The sequence below is a fragment of the Ictidomys tridecemlineatus genome, chromosome 14, assembly GCF_052094955.1.
Source record: "Ictidomys tridecemlineatus isolate mIctTri1 chromosome 14, mIctTri1.hap1, whole genome shotgun sequence".
In the NCBI taxonomy this organism is placed as follows: Eukaryota; Metazoa; Chordata; class Mammalia; order Rodentia; family Sciuridae; genus Ictidomys; species Ictidomys tridecemlineatus.
Window position 1 is genome coordinate 70173185 of NC_135490.1, and position 16932 is coordinate 70190116.

Genomic DNA, 16932 nt, shown 5'->3' on the forward strand with positions numbered 1-16932 from the left:
CCAGGATTACAGGCATTGTGCAAGAGCAACTCCTCTGCCATAATGCCAATAAGGTTGAAGAAGAAAATCCCAAATAATTTCTGTTTTAAAATGTAGATGGTTTGTACTCTAATGCTGAGATTTGCCAACCTGAAGGATTTGGGAATCTCTCATATAAGAACATTGAATTTAATCACATCATAGTTGAGTTTAGAAGTTTGGGAAGATGTTGATGGACCTTTGTGGAAATCTGTCACTGATTTTAAACATGAATAAGCAATATTCCTGCTAATGTTGACAGGTGCTTCTATCATACCACAGTATATGCAGTTCTGTAAACACCTCAAATTCTGGGACAAATCATTGGAAAACCTGTGCAAAACTAAAACAGTAATTGATACTTTCAGAAATATTTGGACAGCCAGGCAAGCAACTTCTCAGGCTCGTTGGAGGTTGCTTCAGGATATTAAAAGTACGCAGAAACAGTAGGATCCTAGAAAAAGGCACTTGAGTTTAATTTTCCTAAAATACATTTGAAAGCTTTCCTGTTGTGCCAGGGTAGCTGCTGAGTCGAAACCTTTTTTATTTCCTGCTGAATGTTATAATTTCTATTGCTATTCTGATTCCCCTTGTCTAAGAAAAACCATGTATGAACCAACACAATTTCTATATTGCATATTCAGTATCGACTACCTTAACTAAAACATGTTGATTGGTGTTACAGAAAGATATAGGTTGCAAAACAGACATTTTAACCCCATTATATATAATCATTCTATGTATTTGTTTTTGTTTTTTGTTGTATTTTAAAACTTATCTAAGAACTTACTAATATGGCATACCTGGCATTACACAGTTATCTTAACAATTACAAAATAAAAGAGAGAAGGAAAAAAAAAAAAACTTAACAAGACAGAAGACTGTCCAGTCATCAGCACCATAAAAACAATCAAGTTGAGCCTAACCAAATTTAGTTTGTGAAAAAAAACTAATATGCCAACTTTCATCCCACCTTTAAAGTTAATTTTTGAAGTAAGGTGTTGTAAAAATTAATTCTTAATTTTGTAAGCTTGATGTTTTGTGTGAATATGGGAAAGTTGATATGTGTAGATTAAAAAAACAAATAAAATGACTTAAAATACTCATTTGTGAGAATAGTATAGCCCTTACTTTATCCTCTTTTCCCCTATGTTTCTGATTTATAAGTTCATGGGATATGAGTAAGTTTTTGAACATGCAGTGCCAACTGAGCCGGCTCAAATATCCTCATTTTGCTAAAAAGTGGATCAATATTCGAAAGTCGTATGGAAACTTTTACAAGGTAAGATTTTTATATCACTGATTGTATTATTCTTTTAAAAATGTTTTTATTAGTGCACTATAGTAATACATAACAGTGGGATTCATTTGGACATAATTATATGAATGCAGAATATAAATTGCTCCATTTCAGTCCCTGGTGCTTCCTCTTTACCTCCCTTCCTCCCTTTGCCCTGATTATCCTATTCTTAATGAAAAGTTTGATGTTTTGCATGTACACTAATATGTGATTTTCTAAGTGTTTTTTTACAGAGGAGTTCTATATAATTAATTGTTACTTCCTAGATTCCCATTTAGTTATGTTCAATTTAGAAAGACCATTTTTCTCAATCTGTTTATTTAAATATGCAGACTATATATTGAAATGGCAAAAGTTTGAAACAATTTAAGGGTATTCATATGTGAACTGTTTGTGGAACAAACAGTCCACAACGGACTTTAATTTTACTTTACTTCAAAGTTAGAACGTGTGTAGTGTAAATTTTAAAAGTAGTACTACAATCCTTATAACAAATTCGGTCATCTGCCACGGCTCTCAGCAGAACTGGTTCTTATTCTCCTGAGGCATACATTTTCAAGTATTAAACTGTTTTGTCAGGTATTCATCTTTATATTTCTAAATTGCATGCATTTACTGTTTCTTGCATTTTCACTTGATATATCTGTTGAATTCCTGCATTGAAAGATGAAGGTTAGTTCCATAAACCCTCTCCTGCTTCTGCATGTCCTTCCTGTTCTGCATCTTTTGAATTTAGTTGTATTACTTTTGTAGTCAAATCATTATTTATTATTTATGGTCTTTGACTAGAGAGTATTCACAACTTTTCTCTAGATTTAATAATTCTTTACTCTTTACTTATTTCATTACTTTCAAACTGAGTCACTTCTCAATACTGAAAATACTTAGGTTGTGTATTGGTTGTTCAAGGACTACTTACCTGAAGCCTTTAATCTTGTTCAAAGCTGAATAATTTGTTCTTTAGTCTTCTACGATCATCCTAGGGGATTTCCTTTGCTTCTCTATTATGTGTTAATACCCTCTGTGATCTTTCTCCCTTCAGTTTCATTTTGGTTAAACATTCTAAAGTAGTTTCATGAGAAAAGGTGCTTTTCCTTAAAAACCTTTGTTGTCTCTTTAACGTTTTGTTTTTTTAAAAAAAATTAAGAATATAGGGAGAAAGACACATTCATACATTGCTGGTGAGATTGCAAATTGGTGCAACCAATATGGAAGGCAATATGGAGATTCCTTGGAAAACTGGGAATGGAATCACCATTTGATCCATCTATCCCTTTCCTTGGTCTCTATACCCAGAGGACTTACGATTAGCATACTATAGTAAACATAGCCACATCAAAGTGTATAGTAGCATAATTCAAAATAGCTAAATTGTGGAACCAACCTAGATGCCATTTAGTAGATGAATGAATAAAGAAAATGTGGTGTGTATATATATACACACTAAAACATTACTCAGCAATAAAAGAGAATAAAATCATGGCATTTGCAGGTAAATGGATGGAGTTGTAGGATATTATGCTAAGTGAAGTAAACCAATCCCAAAAAACCAAATGCTGAATGTTTTCTTTGATATAAGGATGCTGATCCATAATGAGAATGGGGTGGGGGAGCATGGAAGGAATAGATAAACTCTAGATAAGGCAAAGGGGAGGGAGGGGAAGAGAGGGGGCAGATGAGTAGGAAAGACGGTGGAATGAGATGGACATCATTACCCCAAGTACATGTATGAAGACACGAACTGTATGACACTACTTGGTGTATAGCCAGAGACATGAAAAATTGCGCTCTATATGTGTACTGTGAATTGAAATGCATTCTGCTGTCATGTATAACAAATTAGAATAAATAAATTTAATAAAACCAGAAATATGTATACAGAAGAGTAGAGTTGGACACATTGTTTGAAAGTGAATGCCCTTGTAACTTCCATCCGCTTTACTCTTTCCTCCCCCCCCAGCTAATTATATTTCATGGTAATCATTTTTTTGTTTTTCTTAATAGCTTTAATATTAATATATATCCTTCTGTAACTTGACTTTGCCTATTTTTGAACATGATATAATTAGTATTATAATGGCTGAAGTATTTATTTTGCTTTTTTGATTAACATTGTGATTGAGAACCATTCATTGTATATATGGCTGCATCTCATTTACTTTATTGCTCTACAGAATTCCATTGTGTGAATATACCTGTTTATTAGTTCTACTTTGGCTGACCATTTGAGTTATTTTTAATTTCATACTTTTTCAAATACTGCTGCTATAAACATTTTTATACATATCTTCTGATGGCTTTGTGCAATCTGTTTCTGTAGGGTTTAAACCTAAGAGTGGAATTGCTAGGTCAGTGTATTGTTGACATTACTAGATGATTCCAAAATAGTTTTCCAAAAGTGTACCAGTTTGCACTCTCATCAGCAGTGTGTGACTTTACATTTGGTCTAGGTCTTTGCCAGCACCTGATAATTGCCAGAAATTCTAAATGTTTGTAAATCTGATGGATGTGTGTAACCATGTCATTAACCTTCTGACTTGTATTTCCCTGTTTACTCATAAGGTTGAGCTCCTTTTTTTTTTTTTTGTATGCTTATTAGCCATATAGATTGCTTTTTTTGTGAAGTCCCTGTTTAAGTCTTTTGCCCAGTTTTTGAAATTGGATAGACCTTTCATTATTAGTTTATAGATCTTTATTTCTAGTTCTTTGATTATATTTGATAATTTTTTCCCCCTTTTTTGATTTTTCTTTTCACTCAATTTATGATTTCAAAAATTTGTTATGGAAAATTACAAACCCATAGAATAGAAAGGTGTAATGAATCCTCATGACCCAGTTTCAACAGTTATAAATTCATGGGCAATCTTGTTTCAGCTATATCCGCACTTTTCTTTTCCTTATTATTTTGAGTCAAAGCAGACGTCATCTCATTTGACCTGTAACTATTTCATAAAATAGGCTCTTTTGATATACCATTATTGCAGTAAATAATTAAGAGTAATTTCTACTGTTGTCCAGTAGTCATGTAAGTTTTCTTTCCTCTCCCTTTTCCCCCCTAGCAATTATTGTACTTTTCTTTCTTTTTTTTTTTAAAGGAACAGTTATTCTTTTTTCAGTAGTATAAATTTTGCTATTGTATTCTGCAGTGTAGTTTCAAAGGTGCCTCTGTCCTCTTAGATTATGTAACTTTGTAGGGGCTCGATCACCTGTAGGATCTTTTTTGCTATAGTTCCCAGATGATAATGCATCCTTATATTAGACCATTCTTTCTCAAACTTGGAACTTAGATGAATAATTTAAGACTTATTAATAGTTAACTAAATCTTAAGATGATTTTTAGGTCTGAATAAAAATGTCTATAGCTTGTAAAACATTATTGTAATTATAACTATAATGCAGATACTACAAGGCAATACAATTGCCAGTGCTCTTGAGTAGATTTTGGCCATTTCATTGGGTGTGGTTTCCCCTCTTTCATAATAGATACCAATCGTAATGCCAGTTACAAACATAAGTAGAAGAAAGTTACAGTTTCCTTTTTTAAAAATTTCCTCCTTTTTTGTTTTGTTTGCTTTATTCAGTTTTATCAGAAATTTCTACTGTGTATGGTGGTAACCACATATGGTTTGATGGTATGTAGTTTATACGAGAGTTGTTTTTGTTTTTTCCCATTTTTTAAAAAAAATGAGTTTTTACCCTACATCTCTTGAGAGTGGAGGGTAGAAATGGATAATTAGAGAGTAATTTTTTTTTACTTTTCATAAATTTAAAAATTTGGAAGGTGCTGAGTATGGTAGCACATGCCTTTAATCCCAATGGCTCATCACTGAAGCAAGAGGATTATAGATTCAAACTATTAAAAAATAGTCAGCCTCAGCAACTTAGTGAGGCCCTAAGCAACTTAGGGAGACCTTGTCTCAAAATAAAATGTAAAAAGGGCTGGTGGTGTGGCTCACTGTTTAAGCACCCCTGAGTTCATCTCTGGTACCAAACAAACAAAAATCTTAAGGCTAACATTGTATATTTTTGTGAAATAACCAACTCTATTAATTAGCTTTTTGTCAGACAAAGTATCTGACAAGAACAACTTAGAGGATGAATGACTAACATTGGTTCACAGTTTTAGAGAGTCAGTCCATGGTCTGCTGGCTCCAAGGAAGAAACATGGCAGGGGAATGCTTCTTGGCTCATAGTGGCCAGGAAATAGCAAGAGAGCGAGAAAGATGGAAAGACAGGAAGGGGACAGGGACAAGAAATTATCTCCAAGACCATGTCCTTGGTGGCTTCCTTCCTTCGGCCACATTTCCTCCCCACAGTTATCAGTCAGTAGTTTATTCAAATTATTAATTGATTAAATGGATTAATCTACTGATGCGGTTACAACCTTCACAGTACTACCATTGCCTAAAAATCCCTCCTCTGAACCTTGTTCATTGGGGACCATGCTTTTTATACATATGCTTTTGGGGGGATATTCTAGATCCAAACCATAACACTGGCTTAAACTAAAGTGAGATTTGATTTTTCTAAAAGTAGACTGAAACAACCAACAATAAAAAAAAAAAGTACATGTATAAAGGCATGAATTGGTGTGAACATACTCTATATACAAAGATATGAAAAATTGTACTCTATTTGTATAATAAGAACTGTAATGTATTCTGCTGTCATATATTTAAAAAAATAAAATCAATAAAACTGAAAAAAAAATAAAAGTAGACTGAAACAGTGTGAGTTAAAATAAAGTCTAAGACAGATTTGTACAAGATTTTGGGGAAAACTCAACTACTTTTTCTGCATGGCATATCATTTATATGATACGGGCTTAGCATTTATAAAATTATATGAATGTGATATTTCTTTCATAGGCCTATATGTTCATAAAAATGATATTTTAAAGTCAAAGTGAAGAATAAAATATATCTCTTTCCTGTTAATCCTGTTCTTGGTGTGTGTGTGTGTGTGTGTGTGTGTGTGTGTGTGTGTGTGTGTGTGTGTTTGTTTCTTCCTCTACAAATATTCATTTCTGGGAAGAATTTAAGCTCACATGATTTCTATTTTCCATAGAAATTTAATAGTACTTGTCATTTTTGTGCATGCTCCCTAGAAACAGAAAAGGCTTGTTTACATTTGTAGAAATCCCAAAAATGCAATGAAGTGTTCACTGCATTCCTGTGAACTCTTACAGAAAGAGGGGGCAAGGCAAGCATTAGGTCTCCAGTGTAAGATCAGATTGTACCTACAGAGCTCTTTCTCATTGGCTGAGCAGAAGAGTTAGAGAAAGGATTCTCTCACCTAGTTTCCTAGATGAAGGGAGTAAAAACAATTTTCTCCTAGTTTTCCCAGAATGCTTTCAGTAAGACTTGATACTTTGTAATCACTTTCCTCACCATGAAGCCCAAGCAAAATTGTGAATATTTTAAGTTTCCATTTGTGACATTTATTTCAAAGACTGGGTTTCTTTTTACTTCATTGATTTGTTACTTGAAGTGGATCATTTTCTCCATGGTATTATCAGGACTTGTTTAGCTGGTTGTGATAAAAAGTCAGTAGGCTGAGTCTTGCAGCTCATCTTTAAACCAGTCTACAAAATCTCCTGCTTGTTTTCCTGCCATTCACCATTCAGCAACACCTTGTTGAGAACTTTCCATCTAAGTCAGAGGAAGCAGGAGGATTATGTGTTCTCTATCCATGTTTTCACTTTTTTTTTTTAAACCAACATCCTGAAATGAATTTGCCTTTGATTAAGTTAACTGTTTTTCTTGCACTATCCAGGACTTTTTATCTCTGAGATTTTTTGTTTATGTGTGATAAAATATGTGTAACATAATATTTACCATCTTAGTCATTTTTAAGTTTACAGTACATTGGCATTAAGTACATAGTTGTACAGCCATCATCATATCCATCTCCAGAACTTTTTTATCTTCTATAACTGAAACTCCGTTCCTGTTGAACTTTCCTCGATTTCTAGACCTGGTAGCCATCATCCTATTTACTGTCTTCATGAGTTTAACTTCTTTGTGTACCTCTTATAAGTGAAATCATTCAGTATTTATTCTTTTGTGATTTTACTTGGCATGATATCTTCAAAGTTTTTTCACATTGTAGCTTGTACCAGAATTTCTTTTCTGAAGCTGAATAATATTCATTGTATAATAATTTCCTTACTATCTGAATAATGTTCCATTATATATATAGATCACACATTCTAAAAATTCATTCATCCCTTGCTAGATACTTTTTGGCTATTGTGAATAATACTGCTATGAAGATGGATAGTCAAATATCTGTTCAAGTTACTCCTTTCAATTTGGGATATGCAGAGAATTGGAGGTGGTGGTCATATGCCAATTCTATGTTTAATTTATATTTTGAAGAATCTCCATACTATTTTCTCCAGTGGATTTACCATTTTTTCTCCTAGTAATTCACATACCAGTAATTCACAAATTTCAATTTTTCCACATCCCTACCAATGCTTGTTATTTTTTGCTTTCTTTTTGTAATGGTCCTTCTGTTACGTATGAAATAGTATCTCATTATGGGTTTGATTTGCTTTTACCTAGTTTTTAGTAATATTGAACATCTTTTCATGTGCTTATTGGCCGTTTGTGTTTTATCCTCAAAGAAATGTATAAACATGTATAGCAAGTTCTCTGCCCCTTTCCCCTTTGCTTTTAACCATCCATAAGAATTTTTAAAAAAAAATTTGTTTTTAAAAAATTCAAATTCATTATCTAGAAAAGATTAACAGTTTTATTTATTATTTTTATAAAGCTAAACTGCTAAAACATTGAAATATTTTTGACTTGCATTAATGTTTTATGTTCCCACATTTATATTAATAATTCACACACAAAGAAAAATGGAGAAATTGCTAATACCTGATTTCTGTCACCTACTTTTCTACTTAAAATCATATACTTAGTTATCTTTTGACCCATGGGAAAAAATAACTAATGTTTTGAACTACCAATAACAGAAGAGAAAAAAAATTTTTGAGAGTGAAATGTTTTTCATCATAGTAGATCCATGTAGGTAATATGCTTAGCTGGATGTCTTTTCACATAATTGTTAAACATTTGGCATGAATTACACAGGTTTATGTCTTCATAAAGGCAAACCATGTAGAACTCATTTGTTTCAGTCTCTTTGGGGTTCTTTGAGACTTCATATGAATCTTGGGATGGAATTTTTTATTTCTGCAAAAAAAAAAGTTGCTGAGGCTGGCTTTGAACTAGTGATCCTCCTACCTCAGCCTCCCGAGCCATTGGGATTATAGGCATGCATTACCACACCAAGCTGTCATTGGGATTTTGATAGGCATAGCATAGAATTTGGAAATCCCCATGGATGATTGTTTATTGATTGATTGATTGATTGATTGATTGATTGGGGGACATGGTCTTGTAAGTTCCTGAGGAAGATCTTGAACTTGGGATCCTCCTGACTCAGCCTCCAGAGTTGCTGAGATTACAGACATACCCTACCATATTGGTATGTTGATATCTTAATATTAAAAATAAGTCTTACAGTCCATGAATATGGGGTGTCTTTCCATTTATTGTTGCTTTTTTTCCAGAAATATTTTGTAGTTTCACTGCATAATTCTTTTGTCTTGATTTATTCCTAAGTACTTCATCCTCCTTAATGTTATTTTATTTTTTGTTATTGCTGTTATTATTCAGCATTTTATTCATGTTACAGAAATCTTTTAGGAGAAAAATGTCATGCAAATGGGCTAAAAAGTCTAAAGGAAATTAATCCACTTTATTCCATTTAAAATCTTTAAAAATATGGAAATTACTGTTACAAATAATCCAAACTCTTCAAAAAGCCGCTTTTAGACTCTTTCTTCCATCCTCCTCACATTACAGTTGTTTCAGTCCAGGCCAGGACTCTTTCTGTACCTACATATTCCATTTAAATCACATTTCTGAGTCTACTTGGGGAAAAAAAACCAAACAAGCTACTGTTTGAAGGCATTTTCAGAAGTCTCTTACTGAAGCTGTTGGTGCATGGGCAGAGCAATCTGAGGAGGGACATTAATGAATCTTTCACTTAGGAGAAAGCCCACAGGCTTGGTGGTGTCATTTAAAAGCTTGTCCATCTGTTCAACCACACTCTTTTCACAGTTCTTCTCACAGAAGCTTAGAACCAACTCTTTAATTTGTTCAGCACACTGGGTATCCTTTCTTTCAATTAAATTTAAAAGGCTTATAAAACCAAAAATTTCATTTTCATCTGCATCATCATCATTGCTGTCTTCTGAAACATTTGTTTGCTTAATCACACTTCCAATATGGTTCTGTTGAATTAAGAGATCTGTTAGTTCTGCAGTGTTCTCAGGAGCCTTTGGGAAAAGCTGCTGCAGTAATTTCTTAATTCCGTCATAATTATTATGTGAGATGGAATAAGCTTTAAATTCAATATTCACTTCCTCGTCAAGGACCTTGTCGTCTTCATCCTCTTCTTCGACATTATCCTCATCGTCTTCGTCTTCATCCTCGACTAAGGCCTCGTTTGGCCCCAGATGCCATGCTGCCGTCCTTGATGTTATTTTAAATGGGATTATTTTTTTAAATTTTCATTTTGGGTTTTTATTGTTAGTGTATAGAAATTCAATAGATTTTTGTGTGTTGATTTTGATCCTGCTTCTTTGTGGCTTTTTGTTTTGTTTTTGGTTACTGGGGATTGAATCCAGGGGCACTCAAACAGCGAGCCACATCCCTAGTCCTTTTTTGTATTTTATTTGGAGATGGGTCTTGCTGAGTTGCTTAGGGCCTCACTAAATTGCTGAGGCTGGCTTTGAACTCACTGTCCTCCTGCCTCACCATCTCTCGAGCTGCTGGGATTACAGGTTTGTGCCACTGCATCCAGCCGCTGTTTTTTTATATTATAGATCCATTAGGGATTTTTTTTTTTTGTGTGTGTGTGTGTGTGTGTGTGTGTAATCTTTATGATTTTCTACACATATCCTGTTACCCACAAATAGGTAATTTTATTTCTCCCCTTTTGGATAGCTTTTGTTGTTTTTTCGTGTGTGTGTGTGTGTGTGTGTGTGTGTGTGTGTGAGAGAGAGAGAGAGAGAGAGAGAGAGAGAGAGAGAGAGAGAGAGAGAGAGAGATGAGAGAGATGAGAGATACATACATACATACTACCACTGAGTTACATCTTATCCATTTTATTTTTTGTGACAGGATACCAATCTCACACATGAGCTTTAAATTTGTAATCCCCTACCTCAACCTCCTGAGTTGTTAGGATTTCAGGTGTGTGCCATTGCACCTGGCCCTTTTATTCTTTTTCTTACCTAATTGTTCTGGGTAGAATTTCTAATACTCTATTGAAAAAAGAGAGTGTAGTAGATATCTTGTCTTGTTCCTAATCTTATAAGAAAAGGTTTCAGTCTTTGACTACTGAGTATGATGTTAGCTATGGGTTTTTCGCATAGTCTTTATTTTCATGTATTTTTCTTCTGTTAATTTGTTGAGTGTTTTAATCATGAAAGGTTAATTTTGTCAAATGCTTTTTTCTTCATCACTTCTTATGGTCATGTGATTTTTTTTCACCTTTATTCTGTAAATGTGGTAAAACATTGATTTTTGCATGCTGAACCTTTTTGAATCCCAGGAACAAATCCTACTTAGTCATTGTGATGATCCTTTTTTTATTTTGGTGGTGTTGGGGCTTGAACCCAGGGCCTTATACATGAGAGGCAAACACTCTACCAACTGAGCTATATCCCCAGCCCATGGTAATCCTTTTATTATGTTGCTGAGTTTTGTTTGCTTTTATTTTGTTGAGGATTTTCTTTTTTTCTTGGGTACCAGGGATTGAACTCATGTGCCCTTGACCACTGAGCCACATCCCCAGTTGTATTTTATTTAGAAACAGGGTTTCACTGAGTTGTTTAGTGCCTCGCTTTTGCTGAGGCAGGCTTTGAACTAGCGATCCTCCTGCCTCAGCCTTCGAGCCACTGCGATTACCGGTGTGTGCCACTGTGCCTGGCTTGTTGAGGACTTTGTATTGTGATATTCAGAAGGGATATCGATAATTTTCTTCTACTGTCATCTGGTTTTGGTATCAAAGTGGTGTGGGCCTTACAGAGTATGTTAGAAACTGTTCACTCCTCTTCATTTTTTTGGGAGTAGTTTGAGAAAGATTGATGTTGATTCTTTAAATGGTAGAATTTATCAATGAAGTTATATGGTCCAGGGCTTTTCTTTTATTAGGAAGTTCTCAATTAACTGATTCAATTTCCTGTCTAAGAATACATTAGTCAAATTTTCTATTTCTTTATGATTCACTTTGGTTTTTTTATTTCCAGGAATCTGTCCTTTCCACCTAAGTTATTCATTGTATTGCAAAGGTTATTTTTAGAACCATATTTTCTAGGTGATATTTAGAGGAGGCATAGAGTGCATTGTAGTTGTATATCTTACATTATCATTGTTCTTTTGTATATCATTTTTGCTTTGTGATTCTACCAGTAACCCTTTGAATAAACAATACAGCTGTTAGTCCTATGTTATTGATGAATCTGAAGCTCCGTGATACTCAGGTGACATAGCTATACAAACCATAGAACTTTAAACTTAAATCTTCTTGATGGGAATATGCAGAAAATATAAAAGTTGTTCTCAGAAGTGAAGGAGCTTTTTAGAATTTGGGAAATGTGAGATTTGGGGGTTTATCACAATGGAGCAGTTTTTTAAAATAGGTTGAAAAATACCATGGCATCATCTTTCATTCTTGAGCTTCCTTATTTTTAGTTATTTAAAAATGGTAAATATTTTTATTACTATCTAAAGTATTTGTAGAAAAATATCACGCAAAAATATTAGGTTAAAAATGTGAATCTTCAACTTAGGTGTTCAGAACAGTACATTTCCTTTAATAAATGATTTGTTTAAGTATAGTACTGCAAAGGTTTTCAATGTCTGAGGATTATAGCTATATTTTCAGTTAAAATTCTAAGATCATTTGTTAAAGCTCTGAAAATTTGAGTTATTTATTTGCTCATTGATCAAGAATATTGTCCTTTGCCCAACATAATTTTATTACTACTATTTTCAGTTTCTTATTTTTCTGTGGCTTTATATTACAGTTTATAACACTAAAGAATTATTGTTTATATTTCAGGTTCCTAGAAGCCAAACAAAACTGGCAATAATGCTTGAAAAATTAGGAATGGATTATGATGGACGACCTCATAGTGGTCTTGATGACTCTAAGAACATTGCACGAATAGCAGTGCGAATGCTTCAAGATGGATGTGAACTCCGAATCAATGAGAAAATGCATTCAGGACAACTAATGAGTGTGTCCTCTTCCTTACCAATAGAGGGCACTCCAGCTCCACAAATGCCACATTTTAGAAAGTAATAGCATTTTGTCTGGGGAACATTCTAACTGGAGTTACTACAAAAGAGGTAGCAGATGGATGCTCATTGACTGCAGTACAAACTTCAAGCACCTTAAACATGAAAAATCTTTGTTACAATTATATGTATATATATTATGTATGTGAACAGATTTTGTGGGAGGGCATATTGAATTCTTTCTCACCAGCACTTTTGATATGAGCAGTATTTGTTACACAGTAATGTCCTGCTTATAACTAAATTTTTTAAATTGTCCAAGATTTTAAGGTGTCCAAGATGTACTCTTTTTGATTTTAAAATGCAAAATTTTATTGACTCTTCCCTTAAATGTCATATTTTATTGATGTTGAGATATAGAATGTACTTCTGATTTAACATCATTTCATTAAATCATTCTTAAAATGCCAAAAAAAAAAATTGAAAGGTAGGCCTATGTTAACCTTTGGGTTTTATAAATATAGTCCTCTTGACTTTTGAAGTTTATATATGAAGTTCAGCTACAGTCCTCTCTCAGTACTCTTGGGTTTAGTTCCAGGACCCGGTGTGGATACCTCAAGTCACTTACATAAAACGGCATAGTATTTACATATAACCTACATAATCCTCCCATATATTTTAAATCATCTCTCATTTATCACACCTAATAAATATAACTACTATATAAATAGTTGCTGTACTGTATTGTTTAGGGAATAATGATAAGGAAAAAAGTTATATTCTGATACAAACAGTGTAGACTAACCTACATAGTACAGGAACAAGATTTGGGACCAGCAGTGACCAAACAACATGTGCTGGAGAGAAACTAAGCATCTGTGGAATGGCAGGCTGCAGCAGGGTGTGCTCACACATCACTTTTTTTGTGTGTGTGTGAAGCTTCAGCGTAGTGCTGGACATGTGGAAAATTCAAGTTTTGCTTTTTGGAAAATTTCCCCCAAAATGTCTTCAGTCTATTGTTGGTTGAATCTACAGATGTGGATCCCAGACTGGATATATGGCGAGTTTTGTAAAAATATTTGGTGTACATATCTGCTTTTTTTTTTTTTTGACTTAATTGCAAAACTTGAGATGGATTATAGGATTAAAAATTAAGTTACTAAAGAGATTAATGAAAAGTAAAAAATGAATACTATTTCATAGGGCTGTTGCTCAAACTTTATAAAATAGTGAGTTCTTTTGGATTTGATTGATTAGTTTCCTTCCCTCTTATGACATATTTGCCCTAATTCTTAAATCTTAAGATGCCACACTTAGGAGTAGCCATTTAATATTACATTTGTATTTAGTTTTATAAATAACGTTTCCTACCATATCTTATGCTTTTATTTTTAAAACCTCCGTTGGCCACTAGTGTTGTTTAGTTAGTCAATATATTCTTGATTGTCAGACTTCACTTAATATATGACCACTAGATATTGAGTAGTTCTTAATTCTAAAAACAAAGATGGCTTTTGGATTAGTAAAGTTGATAAAATAAGACTCTTATTGGAGACTAAAATATGTATTTTTAAGAATTAAATTTCCTGTGGCTTTCTCATGGACATTGCTTGCTTTTCTTTTACCTTGTAATACTTGTGATTCTACTTTAGTGATTTGTGTATTGTAATCAAATGAATTAGCAAAGATTTCCTGACACTGATGTATAGAAGAAAAGTATGAAAGTAGATACTTTCTTGGCATGAGAATTTTCCACACAGGGTTGTGGTTTTCTTATTTGACCCAATGAAGTTCTGCCTTTGAGCAATAATGATGTAATAATGAACAATATTATGTAGGTAACATAAGGCACAGAGAATGAATGTTAGATAAAACTTAGATTATAGTAAAACAGTGAATCCAGGAGTTTTAAATTTACAGTAAAAACAGTGAATCCAGAAATTTTAAGTTTACAGTAAACACTCGGAGTGAGAGGGATATATAAAGTATCCTAACAGTTTTAAATAATTTCCTCCAAATTCTTACTGTGCCAGGAAAAAGGAGTAGAATATAGCAAGTCATTGTTGAGTTGATTCTGGATGCCAGGAAGCCTACTAGACATATTCCTTAGGTAATTCTTCTACATAGCCACTTTACTAGAGGATCAAATACATGCCCTAGTAAAACTAATTCCTTCCCACCTACTTCCATAATTGCTTAGGAATAGATGAAACTACAGTTAGAAAATCTTAGAATGGCAAGGAAATATTAATTGCCCTTTTACTTTTTTTTTTTATCAAGTTGTTTATTTATTCTTGCCAAGTACCCAAGTACTGAAAAACTCATTTCTTTTGAAGAACTTCACTATTATAAATTCTCAGTACCCTTTTGGCTCAACCAAATATTTTACTGTTTAATTTCTTTTTTAAAAAAATGTATTAGTGCATTATAGTTGTACATAATAGTGGGTTTCATTTTGATATTCATAAATGCATAGAATATAGTTTATTCCACCTCAATCCTCATTATTTGCTGTTTCCCTTCCCTCCAACCTCCCCAATCGTGTTCTCTTTATTTATTTTTAATTGGTACATTATAGTTATATAAAATTGGAATGCATTGTAATATATTCATACCTGCACATAACAGTTTGACCTCATTTCCGTTTTTTTTAACTACTGCTGAGTCTTTGCTCCCTCCCCTTCAATATGATTTAAGATTCTGAGATGAATCAGGTCTGTTCTAATGAAATGATCTTAAACATTAGGAGTACTGCTTTTTTGCTTTTTGATTATTGTTGTGTTGTGTTATCTTTAAGGTATAGAGTACAGATAATTCTTATAAGGAAAACACTTAAGAGATTAATGCCATTTTAGTATCTCAGTCAAGATAATACTTGCTGATACTTTCTTGTTAATGTCAATATTATGAACATTAATATTCTTTGCAAACAATCCTTTTTATTAATCATTAGTTATGCTAATTTTCTTGTTTTTTATGTTTCACTTGCTCTGACTCAATGACATTGGATTTGTGCTTTATTTTTTCAAATTCAGTTGTTAGAACCAACTGAAGTATATACTGGAGCACTGTATTTTGCCTAGTTTTTGTGTTTTTTAGATAAAATACTTAACATTTTGCTCTGAAAAATAATTTTTTTTTACTAGATCAGGCAGAAGAAAAAAAATTTTTTTTTTTTAATGTGTCTTTTCTGCTTTAAGAAAGACCTGTTTGTCCTGCCTGGTAGGGATAGGTTTCTTTAACCTGGATTGAAATTAAAACCACAGGAGTTACTAACATGTAAGGAAGATGCCATCTCTTGAGATTAGTTTATTTCTGTGTATATTTTTAACAAATGGGACCAGTTGACCTTTTATAGATCATCCTGAATATCATCTCCCAAATGATAGTGCTAAGCAGTAATTTGGAGGAGAGGGGAAGAACTGGTAGTAAAATTCCTGGGGAGGGGAGGAAGGGTGAGTGGTCAATATAAATAATGCATGTTTGGCCTAAGCTATAGGTGGAAGCAATCAAGAAACCACTTGTCTCATGGATGAATGCGTGCGTGCGTGCGTGCGTGCGTGTGTGTGTGTGTGTGTGAAAAATCTGAGAAGAATATACTGTGCTTGGAAGGAAGACCTATTTCTATGCTTCTGTAGAGAAGTATAAGCTACTTGAAGGCAGTGACTACAACTTGTAACATTTTTGATTCCAACAATATATGATAAAATGTTTTGTATAGTTGAGTGTGGTTTTGATAATAATTGAAATTAAGTCTTTATTTTCTAGTATATTTAGCTTTCTCTTTCTTTTGTACCACCAACCTATATTTCAGATCTCCCTGCTCCCATTAAACTTCCCAAGAATAGATTTGTGAATATAGAGCAAGGATTGGAGAACTCATCTGTGAGCCAGATCTGGCCTGTTGTCTGTTTTTTTTTTTAATGGCATAGAAACTATGGTTTTTGAATTTTTAATGAAATCAAAAGAATACGTAGCATGAAAATATGAAATTAAATTTCACTTTTGTACGTAAAGTTTCATTGGAACAGAACTACCATTCTCATTTGTTTGCATGTTATTTGGGGCTGTTTTTATGGTACAGTGGCAAAGTTGAATTGTTACTACTAAAATCATCAGGCCAGCAAGGCTTAGACTATTACTTTTAGACCTCTACAGAAAAAGTTTGCTTATCCCTACCTTTCTGATCTCGAGCAATATATAAGTTCCATCAATTAGTAAGAAATTGGTAGGATAATCTATAGAGCAGAATGTTGAGCTATGATAATATTTATTGAACACTCAGTT

General features: G+C 33.4%; 1 protein-coding gene and 1 pseudogene across 4 annotated transcripts in view; one reads left to right on the forward strand and one right to left on the reverse strand.

The window, feature by feature from the left end:
- Positions 1–16661, forward strand: part of Eri1 (exoribonuclease 1) — a 28303-nt gene extending 11642 nt beyond the window's left edge. For all 4 annotated transcript variants that reach the window (XM_078031320.1, XM_040268147.2, XM_078031319.1 and 1 more), the window contains 2 exons: positions 1186–1300; positions 12467–16661. In XM_078031320.1, coding sequence (XP_077887446.1) covers positions 1186–1300; positions 12467–12709 — 358 coding nt within the window. In that variant the 3' untranslated portion in view covers positions 12710–16661. The remainder of the gene's footprint in view (positions 1–1185; positions 1301–12466) is intronic.
- Positions 9298–10975, reverse strand: LOC101959925 (BRCA2 and CDKN1A-interacting protein pseudogene; annotated as a pseudogene).
- Positions 16662–16932: the final 271 nt, after the last annotated feature.